The following is a 26,697-nucleotide window of genomic DNA, read 5'->3' as shown; positions in this document are numbered from 1 at the left end:
CTGGGGATTTGCAAACTGGATTAGCTGGGAGCAACCAGCTGCTAATCCCAGCTCCTCCTCTGAGGCTGCCTGTTGCCTTAGGCACAACCACTGCCTTTCTGCTTCAAAATTCTCCGGTTCTGCAATATTTATCTCCTGCACAAAGTTGGGGGTTGTTTTGTTGGTTTTTTTTTTTTTTTTGAGGAAGGAATATATTAATAGAGGAAAACCAAATCAAATATTCTCCAGCAGTACTTCCCAGTAGAAAATATTGACCGGTTTCCACATCTAAGTATTATCAACATCCTAAGACTTTAATTCCACGAGAAACAAAACAAGTCCATTTGAGACTTTCAGTCAATGACTTGGGAACATCATCATTCTTACTAAATATATCCCCTCAGGAAAATATTGACCATCAAACTGCACTTTCAGCTGGTTAAAACTACCCAGGGCATTCCCACTCCTTCATTCCACAGCCTGAGCATCTGCCACCTTAACAACTTCATCACCAGCTGAAAAGAAGTTTAATTTTTAATGGAGCAACATGACCTTTCTCTCTCCTCCAAATGAAGTGACACATGCTCACGCAGAGGAAAACCAAACCACACCACGACACGCTGTGAGTTCAAAAGGCAGTGAAGGCACAGAGAGCTCTTTCTGTGCTCTGCACAAGGCTGGCTCACAGGTTCATCTTCACAGACAAGCAGAACCCGAGCTCTGCTGATCCCTCGGTGTTGCTACCTATCAACACATCATCATTCCAGAACTCCTGGCTGCCTGAATATGAAAAATAATCCTCTTGTTTTCCTCCTACATATTTTAGCACTCCCCTCTGCTTCCCACCTGGCTTCTTACCAACCTCTCCTGACCACATGTTGTTACAGCCTTTGGCTCCCTCACAAACTGAAATCTTTGGCTTTGATCCTGCAGAGAATCCAGACCCAGAGTGGGGGTGAGCTATTGTTGGAAAGCCAAGAAAGACCATGTATATATATATTTTTTTTCCCCCACAGTTCAGACTGGGGTGTGTGAAACTGCCCAGTTTATGGCCTGGGAACCCTTTCACCAGCCCAGTCACCCAATGCCAAGCAAAACCTCCCCTGCCTGGTGAAAGAAAAAGCTCATAGTGGATAAAAAAAGGGATCTGGTTGTCTGTGGCCTTGTGTCAGCCCCAGGAATGCATCCATCAGCCTGGAGTTCTGCAGCAGACCCACTGGGTTCCCCAAGCACACCTGGTGACCAAGGCAGGTTGAGCTGCCCAACACTGGGAGCAGCACAAGTGACAGCTCTGCCAGGCGAGGCAGTGCCAGCCCCAGCGAGGGCACAGGCCCACAGCACCCAAACAAGCACTTTCACTATCAGCATGGCAAACACACCAGGATGTCCCTCGGCACAAAGGTGTTTAATCCAAGAAGGAAGAAGAACATGAACTTTTCAGTCTGGAAGCATCTTCAAGCCATCCTCCCCCTCACAATCCCTGCCACCGGTGGTTTATTTGTTTGCTGCACAACATCATAAACATTTTTACCAGCTAGCAAACTTAAAATGCAATTGCTTCCAAGTGAAGCCCAGTGTGCATAATGCTCTCTCTGTCCCTTGGAGTCATTTTTCCTCCTGTGTCTATGGAATCAGGAGCGTGGGCAGGCGCAGTCCCACGCGGGTCCCGCTGAACGCCTGCGGGTGCTGAGCCCTGTCCCTGCCTCTCTCTGCGAAGGGCAGCGCTTCGTGTCTCACTGCCACGTCTGAGAACCAGCAGAATTAAGCTCTTGTGAAGTATAATTATGATAATTATTCATAAATGTCGTCGAGATGTGCCTGTGATCGCTGCTCTCTTTCACTTTGCAGTGGGGTAAGGGTGGCAGATGAATGCAAGCGCTGGAATATTCATTTTTCAGGCTCACTCGTGCCCTATTTTCTCCAGAATTTCCAATTACAGCACAAGTGCCTGTTGAATGCCAGCCCTGCAGGGGAGGAAAAGCAGCCACTTCCATGGCTGGGTCACCTCCACACAGAGAAAACACCGAAATGGAAGCACCAGCTGGACGTGTTGGGTTTGCCCTGTGTGGAGCCGAGCACAGGAACACACCACAGCAGCCATTTCTATCCTATACAGATATTTTACAGGAATAGGTATCATGGGAAGAAAGGCAGTTTAAGAAGTTTGGCCTGCAAGTTTTAGATGTGTACTTGGAGAAATTCCAGCGAGGGGAAAGGCTGAGCACTCACTGCCATCCTCCACATGCACTTTGCTCCATCACAGTGGGAACAGGGCAGGGACACTTCAGCAGCTTCTGATTCTCTCCACTGCCTCTGTTTTCAGCCCCCAACACCCAATCCCATGGCTGGAGCATCCAACAGAGGAAATACCTCCTTAGCACCATCACTCAGCTCTGGAGCTGTGAAACAAATGCTTTGTCAGTCACAATTTGGTGAGCACAAAGCAAATAATGATGTATGGTGGCGAAGCTCCTTTCAACAGCTGATTACACAGATAATAACCTATTCGGTTTTAGGTGGTTTAGGGTTTTTTAAACAGATTAATAATCATAAACTCAGAAGGTCAGGCATTAGCACAAGATGAGTGGCTCTGACAACAAGCACTGCGTTTACAAAGGATGCTTAATTGAAGCTAATTTCACTAGGTGACCTTAAACAGCAATTTCCTTTTCATATGACAGAATGACAGATTTTTTTTTTTTAATTTTATTTAAGGCACAAACCTTCTATTTTTCCCTCCCTTCATGATTAACTTTGAAGTGCAAACTCCTGAATGTCCTTTTATCCAAGACTCAAAAGGCTGTGCACAGCAAAAGTTAACCTGCAAGGTTCTTTTCTATTTGTTCACATAAAGGATTGTGCAGTCAGGTATTGAATACAAATTCTTTCCCTCGGAAATCAGAATGCCAAGGCCATCCAAAGATCCCACTGGTGAAACCACAGTGGATTTTGACGAATCTTCAAATTACTGAATCTCAAGGAAAAACTTGCAGCAGGCAGAATTCATCTGTACTGGCCTCCTCCTTGTTACCTTCCCTGAGCACCTTCACCTCTGCAATTGTATTATTTCATGTATTATCCAGCCAAATGAGAGGCAGCAGAGCTGTTCCCTGCTGCTCCCTCCATTCCCGGCAGTTGCAGGATGGAGCCTGCACTGAATCCTGACTTTTACCCTGGACAAAGCCCTGCACAGCCACATTTAATTTCAGATAAGCAGGACCCGAGTACTCCGCGACTCCGATCGATTTTGTGGAGTCTTCCAGACAAGAGCACTTGTGTTAGGAGGAAAGTAACTGAAATCGTGGGAAAGGATACTGGAAAAGAAAACTAACAACAAAAACAAGCCCCAAACCAACATTCAGACATGTTCTACTCTTAACAACAGCATCTGTTTCCTTAAGATGGGCTCTCCATCAGGGTAAGGGAACAGGCTAAGGCTGAAGCAGCCACTGATTTCCCCAAGACGCTTCACTGGTGCGTGTCTACACCAGAATGAAGCATTTCCCAAGGACTCCTCAGCACTAAACCGAACACTTCTGTGTCCCTAAGCAGGCTCTAACAAAGCACTTCCAAGAGCCATCAGTTCCGACTGTGCCTCCCTCTCCCAAAGCCCCGGGCACGACTGTTTACAACAGTGACAAGAACAATTCCGACAACTTAACGAGCCTATTAACAAAAACAATGTCTGTAATTCGCTTTTATTTGCGTGGTTGTGACCATGAGAAGAAGAGGCAGTACACTCACTTGAAATCAGCGTTTCCATTAAGGATAATCATTGTGGGAGCCTGCTCTCAATTACCACCAATTCCAACGCAAGGACACCTTTTATTAAGGTAAAAAAAGGTTTCAATCATTTAGACTCCTGCACGGCATCAAAATGTAAACAAAAGAGAAAGGAGAGCTTGGAGGAAGACTTCTAACAGCAGAGATAACCAACTTAACAGAGGCAGTATGAACTAAACAGAAATCTCGATTTCCAATGCACAAACTCAGCTGAACAAAGCACCCCCTTCATGTGCCCACTGAGACTAATTCTCTCTTCCAGATTTGCTCTTTATTGCATTTTAAGGACCTTTTCCCCACTCTTATTGGTGCTTCTCTGTGGTACTAACACAACCTCTGAAACTAAATTTATCAAGGCACCATTCTGAATTTATCCACGAAAATCACAACAGTCTCTATCTTGCTTTTGGACCAGCACGGTCATATCAGAAGGGCAAGGTCCTTGTAAAGGAGCAAACTTCCCAGTTCAGCTCCATCTCTAAATTATCCCATCTTTTATTATTTTTGTCTGCATGTTAGACAGAGATAATGGAAAACGTGGTATTAACTGCTGCTGCCATTCAATTAACATTAGTGGGGCTACAAAGAAAACAGAGGTGTGGATAAAGCCTTCAAACACACATTTCACCAGGAAAATTAATGGTTGTGGTTGTAAGGTCATGCCTTCACTGACACACATGCACACTTTGGGTCCAGGGTGGGTACTGTGGCTCCTGGCATGATGCTGAACATTGCATTTCCTATTTATACTGACAGCCAACAGTGTTTGCCCTAACACACAGCATTTAGGGTTCTGTTCACACATCCCTCTGTGCATTAATTACTGGCACTTAGGCTGGAGTCCAGGGAACCACATTCCTCATCTGAAGTAAGCTTGTGGAATTCCAAGGAAGTCCAGAGGTCAGTCTGCTTAACTGGCACATGGTCCTGAATTTATGGCCTTCTACATTTAAATTACTTTCCATAAAGTCACAGCAAACCCCACCAGGAAGTTCTCTGTCCAGTATATTTTAAAATGGTCACAAACATTCAAAGAAGTTACCAGCACAAGACTTCTTGTTTTTCATAGCGGTACCACAGGAGGGTTTCTGCTAAGATAGGGACCTTGGTTAAGGATTTTTGGGGGTTCTGGTTGTTTGGGATTTTTTTTTTTTTTTAATATCCCTTAAGAGTTTAGCAGTACCTGCAGAAAATTATAGATTTGAATTATTTTAAAAAAAACTATAAATGGTTCTTTTCCTTATCTCAGCTCGCTAACATAGATTGTACCTAATGAAATTAACACAACAGAAGTAAAACCACATCATTAATTATGAACAAAGTCTACAGCTGTAGAAATTCTCCATGCATCCATGTATCAAAATGAAAACCAACTGGCAAGACAAAATATAGATATGTTTATATGAGATTCATTAAAGACATTTTTTAGCAGCTTATTTGGCACTCAATTGTCAAGAAAATCAGTTTTCATTTCCTGTTTAGCATTTGTTTGAAAAACTTGAGGATGTGATATGTCAAGATATTAAACCTTAGTAACACCTTAAAAGAATGAGGGGGAAAAAATGAAAGAGGACTTTTTAATAAACCAAAGCAAGCTAATGTATAATTTTGCATATAAAGATGAAATCTCTAATACAAAACAAAGCCACAGATAAAGCAAAAGCTTTTTTTTTTCCAATCCCACTTAATTTAACAGTGAGCTCCCAATTCAGATTAACATGAAACTGTTCAAAGGCCACTGAGGTGAAATGAAGGAGGTGCAGCCTCGTGGTTGGTAAATGATGATTAACAGATTAAGAGATGGAATCATAAATGGATGTCAGTGTTACTGCTCTTTATCTTGCTACACCAAAAATTTCAACCAAATTAACAACTGTGTATATTGGAGAGGATTTTTCACCTCTTGGCAAATCAAAAAAATATTTCACTAAGTGAAAAGCAATCATCTGTCAGCAGCAGCCAGAGTAACCGAGGCCTCTCTCTTCAGATCAAATGTCAAAAGCAATACTTACACAGTTAATAGTAATAAAGAATAGCTATCCATGATGCAGCTTGGAGATTGTCATGATTTCTTGTAGAACTTGTCACAGAGCAATAATACTTCCCTTTAATGACCCTATAAATAGTTCTGAGCAGCCTTCTAAGATTATCTGATACTGAGGCAGACCAGAAGAGAGAAAGAGAAAAAAAAAGTAAAGCACCAGATTCACAGAGGTACTGAAAACCCACAAGTCCTTATTCATTAGTATCCCTCTAAGTTTGTTTCAAAGTGCCTTTTGAAACTACATAAACATAGCACTTTTCATTTCTAATAGAATAGTTCATATAATTCTTATGTGGCAAATGAACATCACAGAAGTTCATCATTAAAAGGGATCAATTAAAAAAGCAACCTCATGAGAGCCTAACCTACTTACAATTAAATGGCATTGTTTAAAATGCACTCATAAGTTACTCATCATCACAAGGCCCAAGAATCATTTTTTCACCCAAATACACTGAAAGACAAAACTGCTCCTTGTGAATTTTCATGTCTTTCTGCTCTCATTAATGTGATGGGGGAAAATAGGGCCCAGAAAGGGTTTAGAGGTAAAAAAAAAAATCAGTAATTCCCTATCTGAAAAAAAAAAAAAAGCTTTATCCCTCTTGGTCCTCTGGAGAAAATACAAATGTGTAGCAACAAGAGAATTTTAATCACTGGCAGCATCCTTTAATCCACACCTTTGTAATGCTCAGTATATAAAAACCGTATGCTTCAAATTGCAGGGTAACAGGAGTGGGTGAGAGAGAGACTTTGCAGTGCTGCTGGTGCCATTAATCACATATTGATTGAACACTGAATGCTTTTTCAGGCTGCCTGACAAATTGGAATGGCACTGGTGACCCCTCACTCAAATACACGTTCTGCCTCATTCTCTTTTACATCATTCATTGAATCTCCTGGGAATACCCATAGTCTCTCTCTCCTGCTTGTCCTCACAGATTTCTCTGCTTGCTGGGTGTTCAGGTGCCCTCTCACCCCTCCATCAACACCTTGCTGATCACACAGCAAGAACCTGCCGTGAATTTAAAAATCCCTTTCTCTATCCCTGTAAGAAGATCCCTCTGGGCTCTTTGGCTGTGCACAACGAGGGCTGTGCTCCACGGGAGCTGTGACACTGCTCCTGGAGAGCAAAAGTGACAGCAAATGTCACAGGAGATGCCACCCTCCCTCCCCAGGATTAACCTTGGGAGCTCCTACACAGTTACAACACGTGGGAGCTACTGACACGTAACCAGCCGAGTCTTTCTAAACTTGTCTTTAAAGATAAAACATTCATATTCTGACTGTGCATAAAAAAGGGTTGGTGAACGGTGCTTTTCTAAAAATAGCTCCATGGAGTGTCTAAAAACACCTTCTCAGTGTTCCATGCCTGTTCTCTGCCCACCAGACAAACATAACTGCAAGTACTTCAGAGTTTTGTGTAGGCAGATAAAGTCAAGGTGAGTCAGTCAGTCACTGCCTGTTACATCATCTATAACAGTTCTGGATTAAAATGTAGCTACTATGCCAGTAACCTTCCTTTCCTATTTGGTGGAGGAAGATTACAGTACATTTTCCCCAAAACAGACTGAATAAAACAATTTAGGACCAGTGTTTCAGGTCATGCAGTAGAATAAACACTGCAGTATGATTCTGACAGTTCACATTCTCGGGCCATTTGTACTTTCTAAAGTTATCTCTGTGCTCCCATCACAGATTTTCATCATTTTATGATGAAAATGCCATTGAACTCAAAAGAACTATTTGGGATTCTGGGAGGGAAGCCATGGATTATGGTCCTCCATGGGTTATGGTCCTTCATGTAGCACTACCCTGAGGAAGGTTCAGCACCTTTCCCACCACAATTCCCAACAGTTCAATTCTGAGATGCTGAGCCAGAAGCTGTTTTCCATCATCAATATTTTACAGGCCTTGGCATCCCATCCTTCAGATGGCCAAGGGTCATTTCCTCAAATTCTGGTAAAATCTATCATGTAACACTATAACCTGATCGACTTCCTTACAAGAAAATTAAAAACACCAAACCCAAAAAAGCCCAAAACAGAAAAAAAACCCAACCAAACAAAAAACCCCATGGATCTGACAACTTGGGCACATGAAATAGATTAATAAACAAATGGTTGGGAAACAAGGAGCTGAGAGATACAGAGTAAGGCAACATTTCCCACAGAAATACTTCCTCACATCTAATTGTTGAAAAATTCAATGCCAAATTGATTTCTCAGCTGCGCAGACACGATCTGCAATTCAATCTACCTTATAAAAATATCACTCATTCTATACAGGAATTCCAATGTCTGCAGAACCAGAATATAGGAAAAATAATTTAAGGGACAAACCCCCAAACTAATTCTGTAGTGCACTGTAGAGTGAAATTAGGCAATTACATTCTGAAAGGGACATCTCAGAAGAGAATTGTTCAATACATGGATTCCTGCATTTCCTTCCATTTCCAATACCAGACTTTTAACAACACATATACCACGCTCAGTTGATCCAAGCAAGGAAAAAAAGCCTTTCAAATTTGGCTTTTTTTTCCCCTCCTGTCTCACATTCAGCTGGACTGAAGTAGCAGCTTCCTCCATCTCAACCTGTGCAGCAACTCGACCTCTTTCACCTTTTCACACTTCCCAAAAATCGTGCCTGTGCTGTTCCTCCTGGCAGAGCAGGCCTGGCACAGGGATCAGATGCTGCTGTAGTCTGAGCCACGGGCAGCCAGGGCTGCTGCTGCTCCCCACTCCACTGTGAAGAAGGTGATTGTTCCAAAGAAGCCCACGATCACCATGATCAGGAGCTGCCACTGCAGCAGGAAGTAGTTGCTGTAGAAATAGGCAACTGCAGCACAGATGGACTGAGAGGAAAAACAAAGTGAGAAGATTATCAGTGGAGATTTCCAGGCTGGTGCTGCTACAGAAGGATTATCAAACTGACACAGACAGTTTAATATGAAGCTCTCAGAATGCTTTTGTAGTAGACAGACAATCCTAAGGCTTCATTATACCTCAACATATGCCTCGGCATGTCCCACAACAGATTTAGTTTTTACTTGTTATTTAAACAGTGCACAACTGTAGAAAATGAACACCAAACTCCAAAGTGTTTCTAGCGTTGCAAGCTGGTATTTCAAACTGGTAAAAACACTACCAAAATCTCTGGTATTTCAAACCACTTTGTCTAGAAACAACACAGACAAAGCTTGAAGATCACAGCCCAGAAAACTGTTTCCAGCATCACAAAACTATTTTACACCAAAATTCAGGATGAAATAATTTGCAGAAACATTTTTTTTAGCTCATTAAAAGCCTAACCCAGTATTTCAGTAATATCCCAACAATCCTAGGTCCAAAAAGCTAAGTTAGGAAATACCTGAACAAATTTAAAGATGGCAAAGGCAGGAGCACTGTCCTCTGAATACAGGAATCCCAAAATACTGAGGAGCTGGGTGTTGAAGCAGCTGTCCCCCAGCCCCAGCAGGAAGCTGCAGAGCATGGCCACCTCTTTGCTGAAGGAGAAAGCAATTCCAATTTAAAAGCCATTCATTCAAACAGCTCACACATCTATAAACTATTTTTGGCAGACTTATTTGGAAACTGAGAATGGAAGAAAGTTATCACACTTTTAATTTCCCTAGAAAAGAACTGGGAACGCCTGGCTTGGCAAAAAGAGTGGCTGTTTCATCAGCTTTAGTTTCTTGAATGCCAAGACTTCTAATACTGTTACCTGCAGTCAATTCTACACTGAATCAGAATCTCTAAAAAGAACTCATTCTGGTGCTTGGAGCCACAGAGCCCACACAGCAGTGATTAAAAGCTGAGCCACATGGCAAGTTCACAAAATGTGCAGGAATGTTAGAGAAATACCAACTCATTTGGCAGAAAAATACTCCAGCTAAGACCAGTCACCTGCACAGGCACAAATGCTTAGAATTGCAAGTTAGCAGCTGGGTCTGCAGAACTGAAAATACAGGATTTTCACACAAAATGGCAAAAATACACCCCAAAAGAAAGCTGTAATGATGAGGTAAGAAAGCTTTCTATATTCTTCCCCCAAACACTGAGTGCTCTAAGGGACAGGATGCAGTTAGACCAAGTGGAATTTGACAATAAGCACTGGAAGACTTTGGAAACCAGTGCAAAAGTGCAAGGCTGGTGCTCCCTGATGTAAAACTGAGCCCAAGACTGTTTTGAAATAAACCGAATTCTTAACACCTACTGGTGTTAGATGCTGGTCTTGCTATTGTGCTACATGTCAGAAACATCAGTTGTCAAGTGACACAGGTGCTATTATTCATCCCCAGGCTTTTTATTCTTATGCCATTCAAGTTTCTTAATTGGGTGCGCACTGGTGGAATATCTACCTTTAATAAAAACAGAATTCCTGAAAGCTTTTTCTAGGGAGTTAGTCATAACACAGAAAAAAACTTCAAGGAATTCTCTGTAGAGAAAATTCTGCTGTTCACGTACATCCTGAGTTACAGCAGCCAAAGGAAAAAAAATCTCACATACCTTGGAATCATATAAGCAACTTGATCTGTTCCTTCCATAGGAGCGATGGGGGCATCATTTGGCATGTTGAAAAAAATTAAATAAAAGGCTATGAAGTGGACAAGGATGCCCAGCATCACCACTGGGTTCCTGCCAGAGCGACTCTTCTTGCTCAGCAAGCCAAAGATTCCTCCCCCTGCAGGAGCACAAACGAGGAGAAAACTGAATCAGAAGTGAAGATTGAAATCCCAACAATTTAAATTATAAACGTCCCCACACTGGGTAACAAAGATTGACTGACATGCAAACAGCCCCAAGGAGTTTGCCAGGGAAATGGGGGCAGGAGATTGATCAGATGGTTGCTGATGAAGATATTTCACCTTTTAGCAAGTATTTAACCAGCAGCCAGCTTCCTTCAGTATTGCAACAGCACTAAGTGAAAATGGACAGCCTTGTGCTCAGCTCTTAATTGCAAACCCATGCAACTCAATGGATCTGAGCTGCTAATGAACAGTGGTTTTTTGTTAAACACCACAGTACTTGAGTCTACAGAAAAAAAAGAAATATTTACTTAATGAATATTACCTGCATCCAAATTTATTCAAATATCACACCTCATTTAACACAAGCAAACTTTTTAAAGAAAGAAATCCTTAGTGTAACCATTTATTCAAAAATTTGAAAATTTTATCACCCAAGAAGTAATAAAAATGCAAACATAATACTATTTCAAAATAGCATTTAAAATGGCAAAACGGTGTCAATTCCCTAATAACACTGCAGCCCAGTGTTTCTCACATTTTAAGTCTGTGTATTCCTCCACAGTAACCCAAAGAGAATGCAGAATATCAGAATTCATAGGCATCAGATGTTGGTCTACATCCACTTTACACAGTGTAAGGTACAACTCACAGTGCAGTAAGGAACCACAGTGCCAATTCTATTGCTACTATTTCATTTTGTGTTCACATCATTATTGCTGGAAGCTCAAAACACACTGTTGAGTTAAACACAAAAAAAACCCCACCCCACTTTGAATAACTACATCACCCTAATCCTTTTTGCTCTCAAAAGGCAGCAAATTCAGACTCACCCAAGATTTCTCCAACACCAATAAAAATACCAGAGAGACCAATCAGGCTCTTCTCTTCACTGCCAAACCTGTTCACAGCACCAATGCATGTTCCATACACTCCAGAAAAGAACGTTAACACCAAACCTTGGAAGGAAACCAAACAGAACTGACAGTTGAACTTTCATGGAAGTCATGAGAAAATCTTTATGCTAAAGGCTGATTTCCCCTCAGGTATCTTTAAATCATATATTTAAACAAGGTGTGGGTAATAGAAGCAAAGAGGGGATTTTAAACTCTGTAATTATTATGTTCTTCTATACCAGTTCACAAAAGGCACATTACAAAAGTGTCACTAATTGGTGTCACAGGCACTCAGGTTCAGTGCTGCTACTCTTGACACAACCCCTACACACAGTTTCTATTTCTACTTCTCAAGAACTCTGGAATTTTATCAAATGACAAATACCATGTGAAATAACACAAAGTAACTGATGAAATAAAGCACAATTTCAGTATAGGATTTCCCCCCCTTCAAGTTATGGCATTCCTAAAAGTCCCTGCATCCCCAAATACCAAGAAGGAGCAAAGAATCCTAAAATGAACTTTTCTGTACATAGATAATGAATTTAAGCTGAGGAAGAACTTCTATTTGCTTAAAATCCTCTTTCTTTCTTTCTATTGCCATTAGTGTGAGGAAAGGTGACACCACTGAGTCCAGCTAACATGACCATCAGGATAAAAATACCAACTCAAGAAAAAAGTGTATGTAAAACAATGCAAACTGTTATTCCTAAACAGCTCAAAGTAAAACTTCCTCATTTATATCCTTTGCCTTTTGCTACAGCCAAACTCTGGTACAGCACACCCTGCCCTGCCTGGATAAACTGCTTCAAAAATAGGGGTGCACTTGGAGCCTCTAAACCTGACCAGTAATTTTGGAATAAAAGTCCTTGATGGCCTTATGGAATTTTCTGTTTTCCTACACAAAGTGGCAACACCGACCCAGATCCAGAAGATGGCAGCAGATATTTTTTCCCCAGTCTGGACTGATGTATTTCTATGCCACCTGTAACCCCAAATTTCAGGGTATTCAGGCAAAACCTTGACTGACTCCCTTCCCTTGTTATCTTGCTCCACATTCCCATCCCCAGAGGAATTCAGGTGAGTTAATCTGGGTTAGCACAACACTTGGAGATGCTGTGAAGTAATTTATAACTCAGATTAGTGGCTGGAGCAACCCAACGCCAGAGCTGCTCCTGCTGTTTCTCAACCAGGAGCTGACTGTAAAGTGCAGTGTTTATATTTTGTTCACATCAAAGTTTTTCTTTTCACCTAACAGTAATTTCTCATAACAGTGACTCAGAGCTTAGGTTCTGAAAGTGCACCTATTTAATAAAAAACCCTAATTTGATCACAAACAAAACTACATCTGAAGGCAAATAAGGAGCAAGAACCACCCCCCCCTCCCCCAAAAAAAAAAAAAAACAATTCAAGGATTTTACAGTATTTTTTTGGTGGAAGAATCACTTATATGGCAAAAATATTTTTTTATTTTACAACTCATACATTGGTCCAAGGATGGCAGACCAAGTTTAACTAAAAATTGTTAAAAAGAGTAAGAACTCTTGCCACAGCAAATACTATTGAAAAAACCAGCTGAAAATGGCTAAGCTGCTTCCCAATAGAACCAAGACTAAACTGAAGAGCATTAGGAATCTCCCATGCCTTAATGAAGGTGTGATGTACAAACATTCCCTTAATTCAAATGCAATACAACTGCATTAAACAGTCTACAAACTATTGATAGTGCAGTATCAAACCCCTTAAAAGCCAGCTCTGTAAATTTTGTCTAACCCTCATTTTGGGACCCAGAACTTCACTGAACCAGCACCTTCAGATTTGGATGCACCCCTCCTCCTGTACAGAAACACTCACCAGGACCCAGAAATGTCATGAGTAACCCAAAATTAATTAAAATATCTAAGTAATGTTTGCAGAGGTATGGGTTAAAATTCCAGTCTGGGGTTAAAATCCCAAGCAATGCCTTGCCACTGCTCCATGGTGAAACTCTGCTGGCTTCATACCTGTGTAGGCTGTTGTAACACTGAGAAGCAGCATCTCTTTGGTGAAGCTCAGTGTAATAGATTTCTCTGCAAAGAAATAATAAAGAAAATTAATAAAACTTCCGATCATACTACTAAGATAATCTACACTTACTTTTGCTCTTTGCTTAAAGCAAAAATTGGTTATTATACAAACTGTGCATTAAAGTTTTATTTACTGTTTATTACAGCAGAGTGCTAAATAAAACAACCCTGACCTGCCATCTAGAAGAAATGTGGCATGCAAAACTCATTTCTTGTAAGAAATGTAGTAGGGGAAATATTAAAGAGGAGATACACAGTTTTCAATTATCAGACAATTTTCTGCTCACTGTATTTTTGTACTTTCAGTTCATGGCAACTGTCTCCTGAAAGGATAAATAGGTTTTCAGTGAAGATCCTCATGTTCTCACAACAAACTTAAAAGTCTCAGGCAGAACACATCAAGCTTCAAAGGAAACTGCCGCTGCTTCAGTTCTAAATTGTTAACTGGTATCAACTGGTGACAAAATCAAACACCATATGACTTCTTTTTTATCTTGATATGTTTGTTGATTTTTATTTTTCAATCTCACACTGCCTTTCCCAAGTTGTAACCTGCTCCTTTTGTGCTCATCTGTACAAGGAAGCTGTTGTAAAGCAACAGCTTTGGATCTGAAAACACACCAAAGGAGGAGCACTCCAAGTCTGTCCTGGACTACACAGGTACGTGATTGAAGTGGTTTGTACACGATCACATCATCAGCACAAACACAGAGAGCTGGGAAGGAGATGCCAGGTTTTGCTGAAGCAACTCTAATGTGAAATTGTACTTACTGAAGGCAGCCACTGCTCTCATCATTTTGTTTCGTGCAGACCTGGGTAAACAAATTACTTGGTCAAAATGGAAGAGAATAACCACACTTTATTGCTGTGCTGGAAGGCACCTTCATTTTTCAAACCTTCTGTGCATTTTCTAGCCCTGTACTATACACTGGAATATGACAATGTATTTTAAAAGTTTCTGAGATCTGAAGTAACCACAAAATCTATTTGCTGCCCACACTAGTGAATGCTTGCTTAACAGAATCTTTCTTTTGAACATTTTCAGCTTTCAACATTTTTTCCACAGGCATGCTCACTGATGTTTTTATAACATTTTCATTGCTCTTTAAATAAAGCAAAAATATTTAAGCTGATGCCTCAGGCAAAACTGCACTGAATCTGTGTAACTGTGCATTTCTAATGTATTTATCAGGGTAGCATATATATTTAGAGAAGATAGGAAAAACATGTTCCAGTTTGTAAAACAACCTATAAAAAAAGGAGTACTTTCTGCTTATTCCAGCCTTTCAACTGGGCTGATGAGGGCAAGAGAAAACATAAAAGTGTTTCATAATAATCAGTGGAGAAGAGGTGAAGGGTATCTTTCACAAGGCACTTAACTTATCAAAGGAAAAACTTCACGTGCAGTACTGAACTTCACCCTTGAGAATGTGCCATATCAAGAACATTATTTTTCATACATTCTCATTGCTAAAATACAGACACTTTTCTATTAAATCTGTGAATCCTCCAGGTTGTTGGTAACAATCATGTTTCCAGCACAGATGTTCCTCTGCAGAGTAGGAGCACAAACGAGGAGATGAGACACCATGTTATTGCCATCAACACTTACGAGCTCTCCCCCAGGATGTCATTAGTGGAATCATCATCCCCTGGAGCTTTTGCATCCTCTTGTTTCCTAATCAGAAAGAACAGAACTGTGCCCACAAGACTGATAACAGTCAGAGCAATGAAGACAGTTCTGCGATCGCTCTCTGTGGAAAAACAAACAAGAGCCATAACCAGATGTGCAGAAGTGACTCAAACCAATCCAGCTACCTCCAAACAACTAACACACACATGCTACAGCGTTTAACACACACTAATTTTCTAGCTTACCTTCCACATGGAGCTGCTGGCAAACTCCTGTCTCAGTTTTATGGTGCTAATAAAATATCGGCAAATTAAAGAGGTCTCTCGCATTTTCTGCCATGCAAAGGCTATGACCAAGGAGCAGCCAATTAAAGGAAGTGCATAAATTATTAGCAGAAGAAATTACATATTGGAAGACTTATATAGTTCAGAGTGGACACAGACTGCCCCAAACCCCTTCAGATTTCTAAAAGAAGCTCTTGACCAGCATCAGAACTATGAGCACCGTGGCATCACAAACTCATAGACTGGGAAACTACAGAGGCATTGAAACCACCAAAACCTCAGTAACTGTCACAGCAGCTGGAGGGGACAACTCTGCTAAACAAGCTGCTTACTGCAGCAGAGCACAGACACATCTAACACAAAAGCCACTCCCATTTACCAGTATTAAGCAGGGAAAAAAGCCAGTAACAGCAAATAGTTGTGATTGAATTAATGCATGACCCTGAAGATACTACCTAAGAATGGATTTCCCTCCCCTTTAGCTCAACAGCAAATGCAAGCTTGTCCTGAAAATAATTTGTGTATGATCACAGTTCCAAAAAGAGAAGGTGTGCTTCACACCTTGAAATGCCTGTAATATTTTCATACAGGTAGTAAAAAGATTTGATTTTTAAATGCTGTTAGGGTTCAATATCAAATTTTCTAATAAAGAGGAATCTCAAGACATTTAAGATGGAGGGAAATGTAACAGCAGAACTGCCTCATAGTTAATTGCTCTATTCTGTGGTTAGCAGAGCAGGGAAGTTTGGAATGCACAGAATTTGAGAACCCCCAGGTTCGAAGTGTGTCCAGTAACACTTAAGCCTTTGTGTTACAGGTGAGGGAATGCAGAGGATGACCTTTAAAAAGTAGCTGGTGTTTCATTACCAAACCTGTGTCTGCGGAGAACCTGAAAAGATGGAGCTAACAGAAACAAGAAGTGGACTGTTCTTTCTGTTCTGTTATTTCTGAAGCCTGATAATTATCATTTAAAAGTCAACATCTTACTCCTTACACCCTCATCTGTTAAAGGTTAAAAGAATTGACTATTCTAGTAGATATTTTACATTAGGACTAAATAAGGAAAACCATCAGTAATTATAGAACAGGAAAATCAAACTTATCTGTTTACAGAGCACTGATTTCCCAGCAATGCTCATTTTTGTTATTAAAATCTATTTTCACTATTGCAGTTTTTTAGTGAAACCCCCTCCATACTTTGCCTGGCTTCAACAGTTTGAAATCAGTATTAAATCTTTGCTTTAAAAACACTCTCAACACTGTCCAGCTCAAGAACATGAATAAAGTCCACTGTTCTTCAATTCCTGCTCTTTGCCAGTGTCAAATGGAAAAAACTACAGTATTAATTACAATCCCATCAGGAAGTTTGTCTTCATAAACTAAGGAAGAGCAAGTTCTTTCTCTGCTCTCCCAGCAGTGCTGTCCCATCTCAGCCTCTGCCTCCTACACTGCTTAGTGCCAGCACAATGATTAGTGCTGCCATGAAGGGAACTGGGATGGGTTTTCATTATTTTCCTTTATTTCATAGCTTAATCAATCTCCAATACGATTTAGGAGGACACTCTACACCAGGAGCTTACTTTGGAACAGGATAATGTGTATAATATTACACATACAGCCAGAACACCTCCCCCCTAAACAGGTGTACTTTGGCACAAGTGTGTCTGCACAGTGAAAATCCCAGAGTAGCTACCATGGAAAATCTCCAAGAAGAGACTATCCACAATAAATAAATAAAGTCTGCTTTAGTAGAAGCTTCCTGCCACTTTGGAGTGCACCATTTCATCTGTTTATTCATGCTACTGTATTTCAAGGTTGGCCATATAAACAAGCAGTACCCACCTGATATGTGAGTTTTTCCTTGCCAAGCAAAGTAGATATACAGATTTCCAAAAATCAAGCTGTAAATAAAAAGAACAAAGGTCAGAAACACATTCTATGAAAAAGTTAGGGTTGTAGCACCACAGGAGTAGTATTCTATACAAAAATAAACAAGGCTGTGCAATTGTGAAAGAAATAAAGACACGAGTCACTCTCCATGTCAGCTCTTTCTATATAAAACTTCAAACAAATCTGAGGATTCTGCCCCATAGTGCTGGCTATTCCATTTTCATCAATCAAGACACAAGGTGGTGGCAAAAATGAGGAAACCTCCATCTAAGTTGCTTCTAATTTTGGAAAGGTATAGGTTAGAAAGCTGACATGTTTCTAGAGGTGATTTTGTAATACTTCCTCTGCAGGGTCATGTGTCTTGTCTGAAGTATTGCATCAGCTCAAGGAAATTGTGTCCCTCACTACCTCTTCCCAAATTACAGTTATTCTGAATGAATGATTTAAAAGAGTTTTAGAGCCAATTTTCCTTATATTAAGCCATGCATTTTACTCACTGTAAAACACACAATCAGCTGGGTTTGTGGAAATTGCTACCCTGATAACATACTGAGGGGTTAATTCTGGAACTGAAAACTTTAGAAACACAAGTATGCCCCTGGTTCAGGATGATGTTCTCTCAAACCAGGATCCCATCCCCACAGCAGCATTAGCAATGCAGGCTCAGCACCCCAAGCATTTCTGCAATTCATTCCCTGGTTATCTCCCAGTACTCAGAACTGTTGCATTAAAGGTGGTAAAAAGGTTCTCTCTTCAGGAACCATTTGTGCACCTGTCTCCCATGAATTTTTTTAATTCATTTTTGACCTTGCTGACACAATCCAACTCCACACACAGTCCTGTGGCTGCAAACTCCAGAAGTTTAATCACCCACAAAGCACTTTACCTGTTTCAAACCAGCCCTCTTTACTCTCACCAAGTGACCCCAGCTCCAGCACAGCAACATTTGGTGAGCAACAGTTCCACACTCAGCTCCCCTCCTGCCCTCATGTTTGGGTAACACATTGGTATAACCCTCCTCAGCTGCTGTTCCTCCACAGGAAAGAGTCCCAGCCTTTTCAGTCCCTCTTCAAGCCATCAGCTCTATCTTGTTGCATAATGTCATTATTTTCTCAATATCCTAATGGCATTACACTCCCATGAGAGGCATTAACTATGCTGCACAAAACACTTAATGGCCACAACACAGCATTCACTGCCTTGTTCTCACTGCCCTGCTTGATGCTGAGCCTTTTGTGGATGTTTTTAGTCAAGCAGAACTCAAATAATATCAGAGAGCCATCAAAAACAAGTACAAAATTTCTTTTCTGGCTTCTGACTGACAGGTCTAACTTCAATATCTTCACCTTGGCAGCAAGAACCAGCTTCTGCCTCAATAAAGGACACAAATTGGCACAGCCCTCCACAATCAACAGGATTGCTGTTACATCCCTCGAATGCTCCCCTAACAGAAATGTATCTTTTTAGCACCTCAGAAGCAGAGATTGCAATATCCAGCTTTCATTCCCTGTTCTGTAACACACAACACCAATAAAAATGTTGCTTCCATCTCTCCTTCCCACTGACTGCAAGGTCCCAGGGGAGTACTTTTGGATGCAGTGTCCCACGTATAAAAAGATGTAAAAAGCAGAATGGGTACGCAACCAAAAAAAGAGAAAAATTAACAACTAAAGCTTACCTGAATTGTAGGAGTGCCCAAAAAATTCCACTGTTCCTTCCAATGGTGTTTTCATCAGAATTTTCAGTCAAGCAATTTCCCTGGGCTGTCCAGAGGACTGAAACAGATGGAATATATTGCTCAGGAAATAAAAATACTTTAAAGGTATATTCCAATATCATAAAAAATAGTCAGCAGAGTAAGAGCAATGCTTACCAGCAGCTGCAATGCCAATAAGCACAGAGGCAGTGTAGAAAGCCCATGTAGCTGGTTGGATAAAGACTGCAATGTATAGGCTAGAACAGAACAGATCAGTTTATTGGATACTGACTTAAAGTGGACAATGCTCTTTAACAATCAGATACCTCACTTAGGTGCTTCTAAATCAGCTAAAACTCTCCTAAGGGACGTTGAAAAACAAGCTGTACGTGAAAAATCTTTTTACCCTTCTAAGCACATAGAATTTTTTTTATCTAGTTATTAATTTGAGACCATAACCTCAGTTCCACAATCAGCAAAGTCTGGGAATGCTGTGGAAAAAAATGTGCTGTTTCCAATGGGCTGAAGTACTCTGCAGTTACACATCTGCAGTATCTCCGTGAGATGCTTTTCTTAGCCAGTACAATTTCATGTTTGGCACAGGAGCCTTAGATGCGAAAAAAACTAAAGAAATATTTCCAAGGAAGCAGGCAAAACCTCAAAATTAATACTTACCTGTAAAACACGCCACTAATAACCATGGAGAATTGAGGTCCTACTATTGCAACCAGTGAAGGTGATATAAGATTTGATGCAGACAATACTCCATAAATAATGGACATGCTACAAAAATAGAAAATAAAGATGATTAAATACTTAGAATAAAATACAGGCTATCACTATAACTGATTTAAGAGTGTTCAGTGGATTTCAAAATATTCAGTTAAGTACATACAGAACTTAACAGCAAAACTTTGATGGTCAAACATTTCCTTACTTTCTTCTGTTCCCTTCACCCACTGCACTGCACATGGGAATACAGGAGTGTACAGTGTTCCCTGGAGTGCTGAGTAGAGTCCCAGACTACTGCAGGCAATGACATCCTGTAATTTACAGCATGCACTTGTCAAACTGCTTGAACAGCAGTTATTGTATTTTGTACCCTGTACATCTAGAGGAGAATGTTCTAGAGCCTCATTTACCTGTCAGCGAGGTTTTCATCTTCTGCCAAATACACCACAGAAATTTTACAGACATATTTTGTCCCAGTGGGATTTTTAGTTTAAATTAAGACAGCAAACCCTTCAAAGGAGCAATCAGGTTTTCCTACATGACAGATTAATTTGGCATGCAAAAGGTCCCTGATCATGCCTGACAAGTTTGAGTCTGCCAGTGCAACAAAGAGAATGGCTTATTGTGGCTTTGCTTGTCTTTCTGACTGCTCCTTTCACATTTATGTTGTACTTCCTGAGAGCTGATCCACACCACCTGTCCTACACAAACACAGAGTGTGCAAGGGCAAACAACCAAGGCCTGAGTTAGCAGTTGGATTTATTTTTAAACGTCCACCTTCTTTGCCTCCTAAGGCAAAATGTGGAGAATGTGATGAGAGTGGCTTTTTTCTCCCTACAAAGAAAGCATGCACACCAGATATGTAGTTCAACTGGAAATAATTCAGAGCAGAACTGTGAGAAGCCTGTTTTAAACTGCTTTAAGTCTGCCAATAAATTGTGAAGTCAGCAGAACACTGCAATCTCGAGAGGGTCTCTCTACTGGATGAAACTGTAACTAAGTTCACCCTGCAAGGAGCAAAGTAAGAAGAAAATCTGTGTAATTACCTCGTGTAGCCACTGCCATGAAAGTCTGTGTTGTTTAAATTTGTGATAACAGTTTGCTGTGAGGAAGAGATCATACATTGTAATATATTAGAATCTGTCTTGTATTTTGAGAACACCTTCATCGGTTTGAAATCAGTATCAAACATTAGAATTATTCATTAATAGACACTACAAAGTACTTTAAAAAATTTTAAATGTTAATTACAACTCACACCACCTCCACAACAAAGATGCAGGAGATACTTGGCAGGGAGACATCTGTTTGAACAAGGAATTAGTACTTTATGATTAAATCATGATTTTGCAAGAGACCTAAAATACTTCACAAAACTTTTGTTTCACTTAAGACCTCTCTTACATAGATAGGTATGACTATCTTAGTTTTAGAAATGGGGGAAAAAAAGGAGAAGTTTCAGAATAATCTTAACGTGACCTAACTGTGAATCTCTGATAAGAGTTTCCACTCTTTTCAGCTTCCCGTTATTTCCTCATTCCTTTTTTTTTCCCCTTGAATCAGCTTTAGTGCTCATGAGACCATGTAGTTAGTTGGACTGGCAGATCTGATCACAAGTCACTTGCTAAGACTTTTATGACAATGAATTGCATGATTGCATGATCACAAAGTCCAATTCAGTGAGGTGCTGAATTCACCACAGAATTCCTGAGATCGCTGGGCTGCACTTAAGAATTCACATCAAGTATCACACTGCACTAGGACTTACAAAAACCACCCCAAATAGTTATTTCTATAGTGCAGTGAAGGACATTTATCTGTCTGAACCCAGCAAGGACTCTTCTTGCATGAAAGAAAAGAGCTGTAAGACCTGTGGGCTCAAAAGGGATATTGAAATCTAACTGCCCTGCAGGCACAGAACTAATAATCCTGAAAGCAGCTCTGGAAGTTAAAGGGCTAAGCCTGGCAGTAGCAGGAGTCTAAAAATTTAAATAGTAACAGTAAATTTGCATTATGCTGTGCTCAATTTTTTGTCTGCAAAGAGATACTAAATAGCAGCAAATAACTTCTTCAGCTGGAAGGTGACTTGGCAGTTTAGCAATTGTAGAAGTCTATTTGTCAGGTGTTATCCTCATACTCCCCCTCAATATCTAGTTTGTTAGATTATGAAAATCTAGTTAATAATAGCATGGTTAATAATAACTTAGGCAAATATTTTGAAAGGGACTATACAGAACATGGAATATAGAATATGCAAGGTTCGGTGTAATTCAATTGTTCAACACTGCAAGTGTCAAAGCAGGTACTATTTTAAAGTTCAAACATTTTATAAGATTAATTTTCTACTTTCGAAGCAATCGGGCACAGTTATATATGTAGCTATGCTATCTTAAAGAAACAACCTGCTAAATTATTTGGTTAAACACATTAATCTAGTTAAAACACAACCAAAAGAAGATAAAATGTCAAAGTATCTTGAACATTAGAAAATCCCAAATAAAACAACATTAGAGCACACAAAAGACAAGCCAAGATAACTTGGCTTATATATCATAAATGAGATAGAAATGTGGCATGTTTTGAAAGTCACACCTACCGCGATATTTCCACAGGATTGGAAAGCAGTAAATATAAACATAAATGAGACTCCCAGAATAATGATGTTGAAAAGCTTTTTTCCTTCAGAAGACATTTTGTGTTTTCTTCCCAAGTCCTCAGCCTCAGTCTGGAAAAACTCTTTTTTCTTTTAAAAGTTTCCTCTTAACCTCTGTTTTAAAAAAAAAGCAAAAAGAAAAAAAGCAAGCTTCGAAAATGATGATTAGTTAGGGCTACTTATTAGCTGCTAGAAAATATCAATTAATCAAGAATTCTGGTAACTCTTTTAAATAACGTGCAACAAAATCGGTAACTTTAAAAAAAACAAAAGGTCTGGTACAAAAGGTAATTCCCTCTACCTGTTCCCATGAAGTTAACAGGGCTGACTGCAGTGTGTTACTTCATGACATCCCTTTCTCCCAAAGGAGCAGTTTTCCCAACATCGAGCAGGTTAATCGGCTCCGCTTCTCGTCATTGTTAAAATCAGGATTGTGGTCCCCGGCCTCTCAATCACCTGACGAAGGAAAGATGAGCCACTCGCACCCACGAATCATTTCCAAGCAGTGCACAGGAAATAAGGAACATTTCGGTGTCTCGATCAGCTGACCCAGCCCTGAAAGCCCTTGTGCACTATGGGAAATGCAGTTTCAGCGAAGCAACCTTCTCCTACTTGAAGCGGTGAAAATCTCCCAGTCGTTAAAATAAAATTATTTGTACTAGTTTTTGAGGATTGTAATTTCTATCCACTAAATAACACCTGGTAAGATTAAAAGAAACAAACAAGCAAACTAAAAAAAAACCACACACACACACACACACAAAGAAACCCCCACGAACCAAACCAAAAAATAAAAACCCCACACAACTACAGAATCATGGAATCACAGAATGGTTTTGATCAAAAGGAACCTTAAAGCCCATCTTGTCCCACCCCCTGCCATGGGCAGGGAACTTCCACTAGACCAGGTTGCTCCAAGCCCCCTCCAACCCGGCCTTGAACACTTCCAGGGATGGAAGTGATACCATTAATCTTTTACTTCACAATATTTCTAAATACTAGATTTAAGATCAATTGATCTTCGAGTCATGAAGACCTCTGTTAAAACATCAGCAAAGCTGAGAGAGGATCAGACATTGACTAAACGGCCACTTTTTCCTGTTACCATCCTTTGTTCTGTTGGGCCTCTGGAATTGGAGAATTCAACTAAATCAGTTCTACTTTTATGCTGGCAAAAAAAGACAGAGAAGGAAATGCAGAATTGATTGAAGTAAATGACAAATCATCACATTTTACCTCTGCTGTCTACAGTAAAGGGTTTAAAGAAACAGAGGTCTCAAAGGGAGAAGAGGATTTTAGCCCAGGAGTTAGAAGGGCTTGTTGGGAGAATTTAAACTAGATTTGAAGTGGGATAAGGTTTGCTTGACCAACCTGATCACCTTCTATGATGAAACAACTGCATGGATGGGTGAGGGGAGAGCTGTGAATATTGTCCATCTTGACTCCAGCAAGGTTTTCGACATTGTGTTTCACAACACTCTCCTGAGGAAACGCAGGACGTGTGGGTGAGACGAGTGGGCACTGAGGTGATTGAGAACAGGCTGAATGGAAAATCCCAGTCATAATCAGTGGTACAGGGTCTATTTGGAGGCCTCTCACTAGTGGTGTCCCCCAGGGTTGTTTAATTTCCTCATCAATGACTTGGATGAGGGGTCGATGCCTCCTCAGCAAGTTCGCTGATGGCACAAAGCTGGGAGGGATGGCCGATAGCCCAGAGTGCTGTGAGCCCTTCAGAGGGACCCGGACAGGCTGGAAAGAAGGGCAGAGAGGAACTGTCTGAAGTTCAACAAAGGCAAGTGCAGGGTCCTGCACCTGCGCAGGAACAACCCCAGGCACCAGCACAGGCCGGGACTCACGGGCTGGAAAAGCAGCTCTGTGGGGAAGGAGCTGGGGGTCCTGGTGGCCAACGAGCTGTCCGTGACCAGCACTGTGCCCCAGGGGACAAGAAGGTCACTGGTGTCCCGGGGTGCGTCAGGAAGAGCATTTGCAGCAGTTCAGGGAGCGATGCTGCCCCTCTGCTCAGCCCTGGCGAGGCCTCCCCTGGAGCAGCGTCCAGTTCTGGGCTCCTCGGGATGAGAGAGACACGGAGCTCTTGGAGAGGGTCCCATGGAGGGCCACAAAGATGATTTGGGGACTGGAGCATCTCTGTCCTGGGGAAAGGCTGAGGGAGCTGGGGTCAGAGGGGCCCTCGGCCCTGTCTGTCCCTGTCTGCAGGGAGGGGGCAGAGCAGGGACCAGGCTCTGCTCCGTGAGGCCCAGCCATGGCACAAGAGGCCACGGACACAAAGCGATGCCCAGGAAATCCCATCTGGACACGAGGCAGAATTTCTTCCCTGTGCAGTGACCAAGCCCTGAACAGATTCTCCAGAGAGGGTGTGGAGTCTCCCTCACTGGAGATATTCCAGAGCCATCTGGACACAATCATGTTCCATGAGCTCTAGGATGACCCTGCTGGAGCAGCGAGGTGGGACCAGATAATCCCACTGTGGTCCCTTCCAACCTGACCACCCTGTAGTTCTGTGAAATAAAATCCGCACCCCAGCTGTGGTTATGTATATTTAATACATGTATTACATGCTTTTTTAATTCCCAAACTGTATTTTTTTAAATGCCAGTGTTTTTCAAAACAGCACTAATTTTCACTTGTGGAGGAAAGTCAGTGTGATTATTCAGAGGCTGCCATACAAAGGTGCAATTAAAATATCAAGGTGAAGGGTCTTAGCACAAGAAAAGCTCTTTTCTTCATTTTTGATATTATTAATTTTTAGTAGCAGAATTTTAAGATGCTCTAAAAATAGTGTCCCACTCACATCTTTTCCCCCTTGTGCCAGTACGAGCTTCCATCCTGCAGCACAGCAAACTGGGCTGGTGTGCTGGAACAATTCCTTTGGAAACAGCAGCAGTGTGTGTTGAACCGACTGAAACTGGGAGGAACGGGTATAGGAAACCTCCTCTATCATTTTAGGGAAATCACTGTAAAGATAAAGTTCAAATTTCTCCTTTCATCAGATGAAACACAACATTTTTTAATCAAAATTCTCTGGAAAAGAAAGAAAAAACAAGCATGAGACAATACAAAACGTGAAACCAGTACCAGTTTATTTGTTTTCTGAAGTCATTTGTAGCAGGAAACAAACGGTTGCTTCTGTATTTGTACCCACATCGCTGCTTATTTTTATACTTCTTCAGTGCAAAAAAAAAAAAGAAATAAAACAATTTTAGTAAGACTAAGAATTTAAATTCTAATACTGAAATAATTTTTCATATCAATGCTTTCATTGGATTAAACAGATCAGTAGAAAATAATCTCATTTCTATTCCTTTTTTAACCTAGTATGGATACACCTGGATAGAAACTTTTAACGTTGTGAGATGACAACCAGGTATTACAGCTCAGAAAAGGAGTTTGGACATTTTATTAGTGTCTGAGGTGCCAGAGCAACAACTTCTGGGGTGGGGGAGCAGCTTTCACGGTATTCCCTGGACTCTGGGAAGTCGCTTGTCACCTTTACACAAGGGCTGTGCAAATCTTCCTTGTTCCTCCACAGCACGAACTTGCAAAGCGGGCCGGTGTGAGGATTATTTTAATATTTCCCTGCTCGGCTCTCACAGGCACCGAGGAGCCGGCGGGGACCGCCTGGGCTGCAGCGCGGATCCACCGTGGCACATCCAGAGCCGGCGGGGCCGAGGAGGCTTCCCCGGGGGGAATAAAGGAGAGCCCGCCGAGAGCCAGCTCCGGGCTGCCCGGCCCCTCACAGCCGCCACAAGCACACAGCGGAACCCGGGCACGAAAGGCACGGAACACCCACAGCAGCTGCTCCGGGAGAACCGCCGCCCTCACAGAACTCGAGCCGGCCGCCGGTTCCCTCACGGAGCCCCGGCCCCATTGCCCTCACGGCTCTCCCCTCCGCGTCCGCCATTTTAAACCGTCCCCACCCGCCCGCGCCACAAGAGATTCCCTTCACCATCCTTCTTTTTTCCCGCGGTTTCTCGCCCCTCTCCTCCTCCTCCCACACACACACACACTGCTCTGCCTTTATATTTTTTTTTAATTGTTTTTACTATTGTCTGCGGTTTTTTACAGCTTTTAACGCACATTGTTCAAAAATTTCCCCGCCTCCACCGAGCCCTTCCGGGTCACAGCGGCGGCGTTTTAACAGCCACTTTCCAACCACACGGCGAATTATTAATTTAGAGGCGGATTCCCCGTGCTCCCTCCGGGACCACCTCGGGGAAAAGAAGGAAAAAGGGATCGGGGGTCGCTCCCGCGGCGCCGCGGGCGGGGCGGTGCCCCGTTC

The 26,697-nt window shown here is 41.5% G+C and overlaps 1 protein-coding gene across 1 annotated transcript; it reads right to left on the bottom strand.

Annotated features, from left to right (window-relative positions):
* Positions 1-3,661: 3,661 nt before the first annotated feature.
* On the bottom strand, positions 3,662-22,932 carry MFSD11 (major facilitator superfamily domain containing 11). Its single transcript, XM_048323527.1, has 14 exons — positions 22,702-22,932; positions 22,344-22,514; positions 20,794-20,849; positions 19,691-19,798; positions 19,193-19,272; positions 18,998-19,094; positions 17,272-17,330; positions 15,125-15,266; positions 14,284-14,324; positions 13,450-13,515; positions 11,384-11,509; positions 10,312-10,486; positions 9,173-9,308; positions 3,662-8,657 (listed from the first exon to the last, which is right to left on the bottom strand). The coding sequence occupies exons 2-14, from the start codon at positions 22,437-22,439 to the stop codon at positions 8,490-8,492; spliced, it is 1,350 nt and encodes a 449-aa protein (XP_048179484.1). The 5' UTR covers positions 22,440-22,514; positions 22,702-22,932; the 3' UTR covers positions 3,662-8,489.
* Positions 22,933-26,697: the final 3,765 nt, after the last annotated feature.

This window comes from Corvus hawaiiensis, chromosome 19, assembly GCF_020740725.1.
Source record: "Corvus hawaiiensis isolate bCorHaw1 chromosome 19, bCorHaw1.pri.cur, whole genome shotgun sequence".
Lineage (NCBI taxonomy): Eukaryota > Metazoa > Chordata > Aves > Passeriformes > Corvidae > Corvus > Corvus hawaiiensis.
The sequence above is the reverse complement of the archived record's forward strand: the minus strand, read 5'-3'. Positions and strand labels throughout refer to the sequence as shown.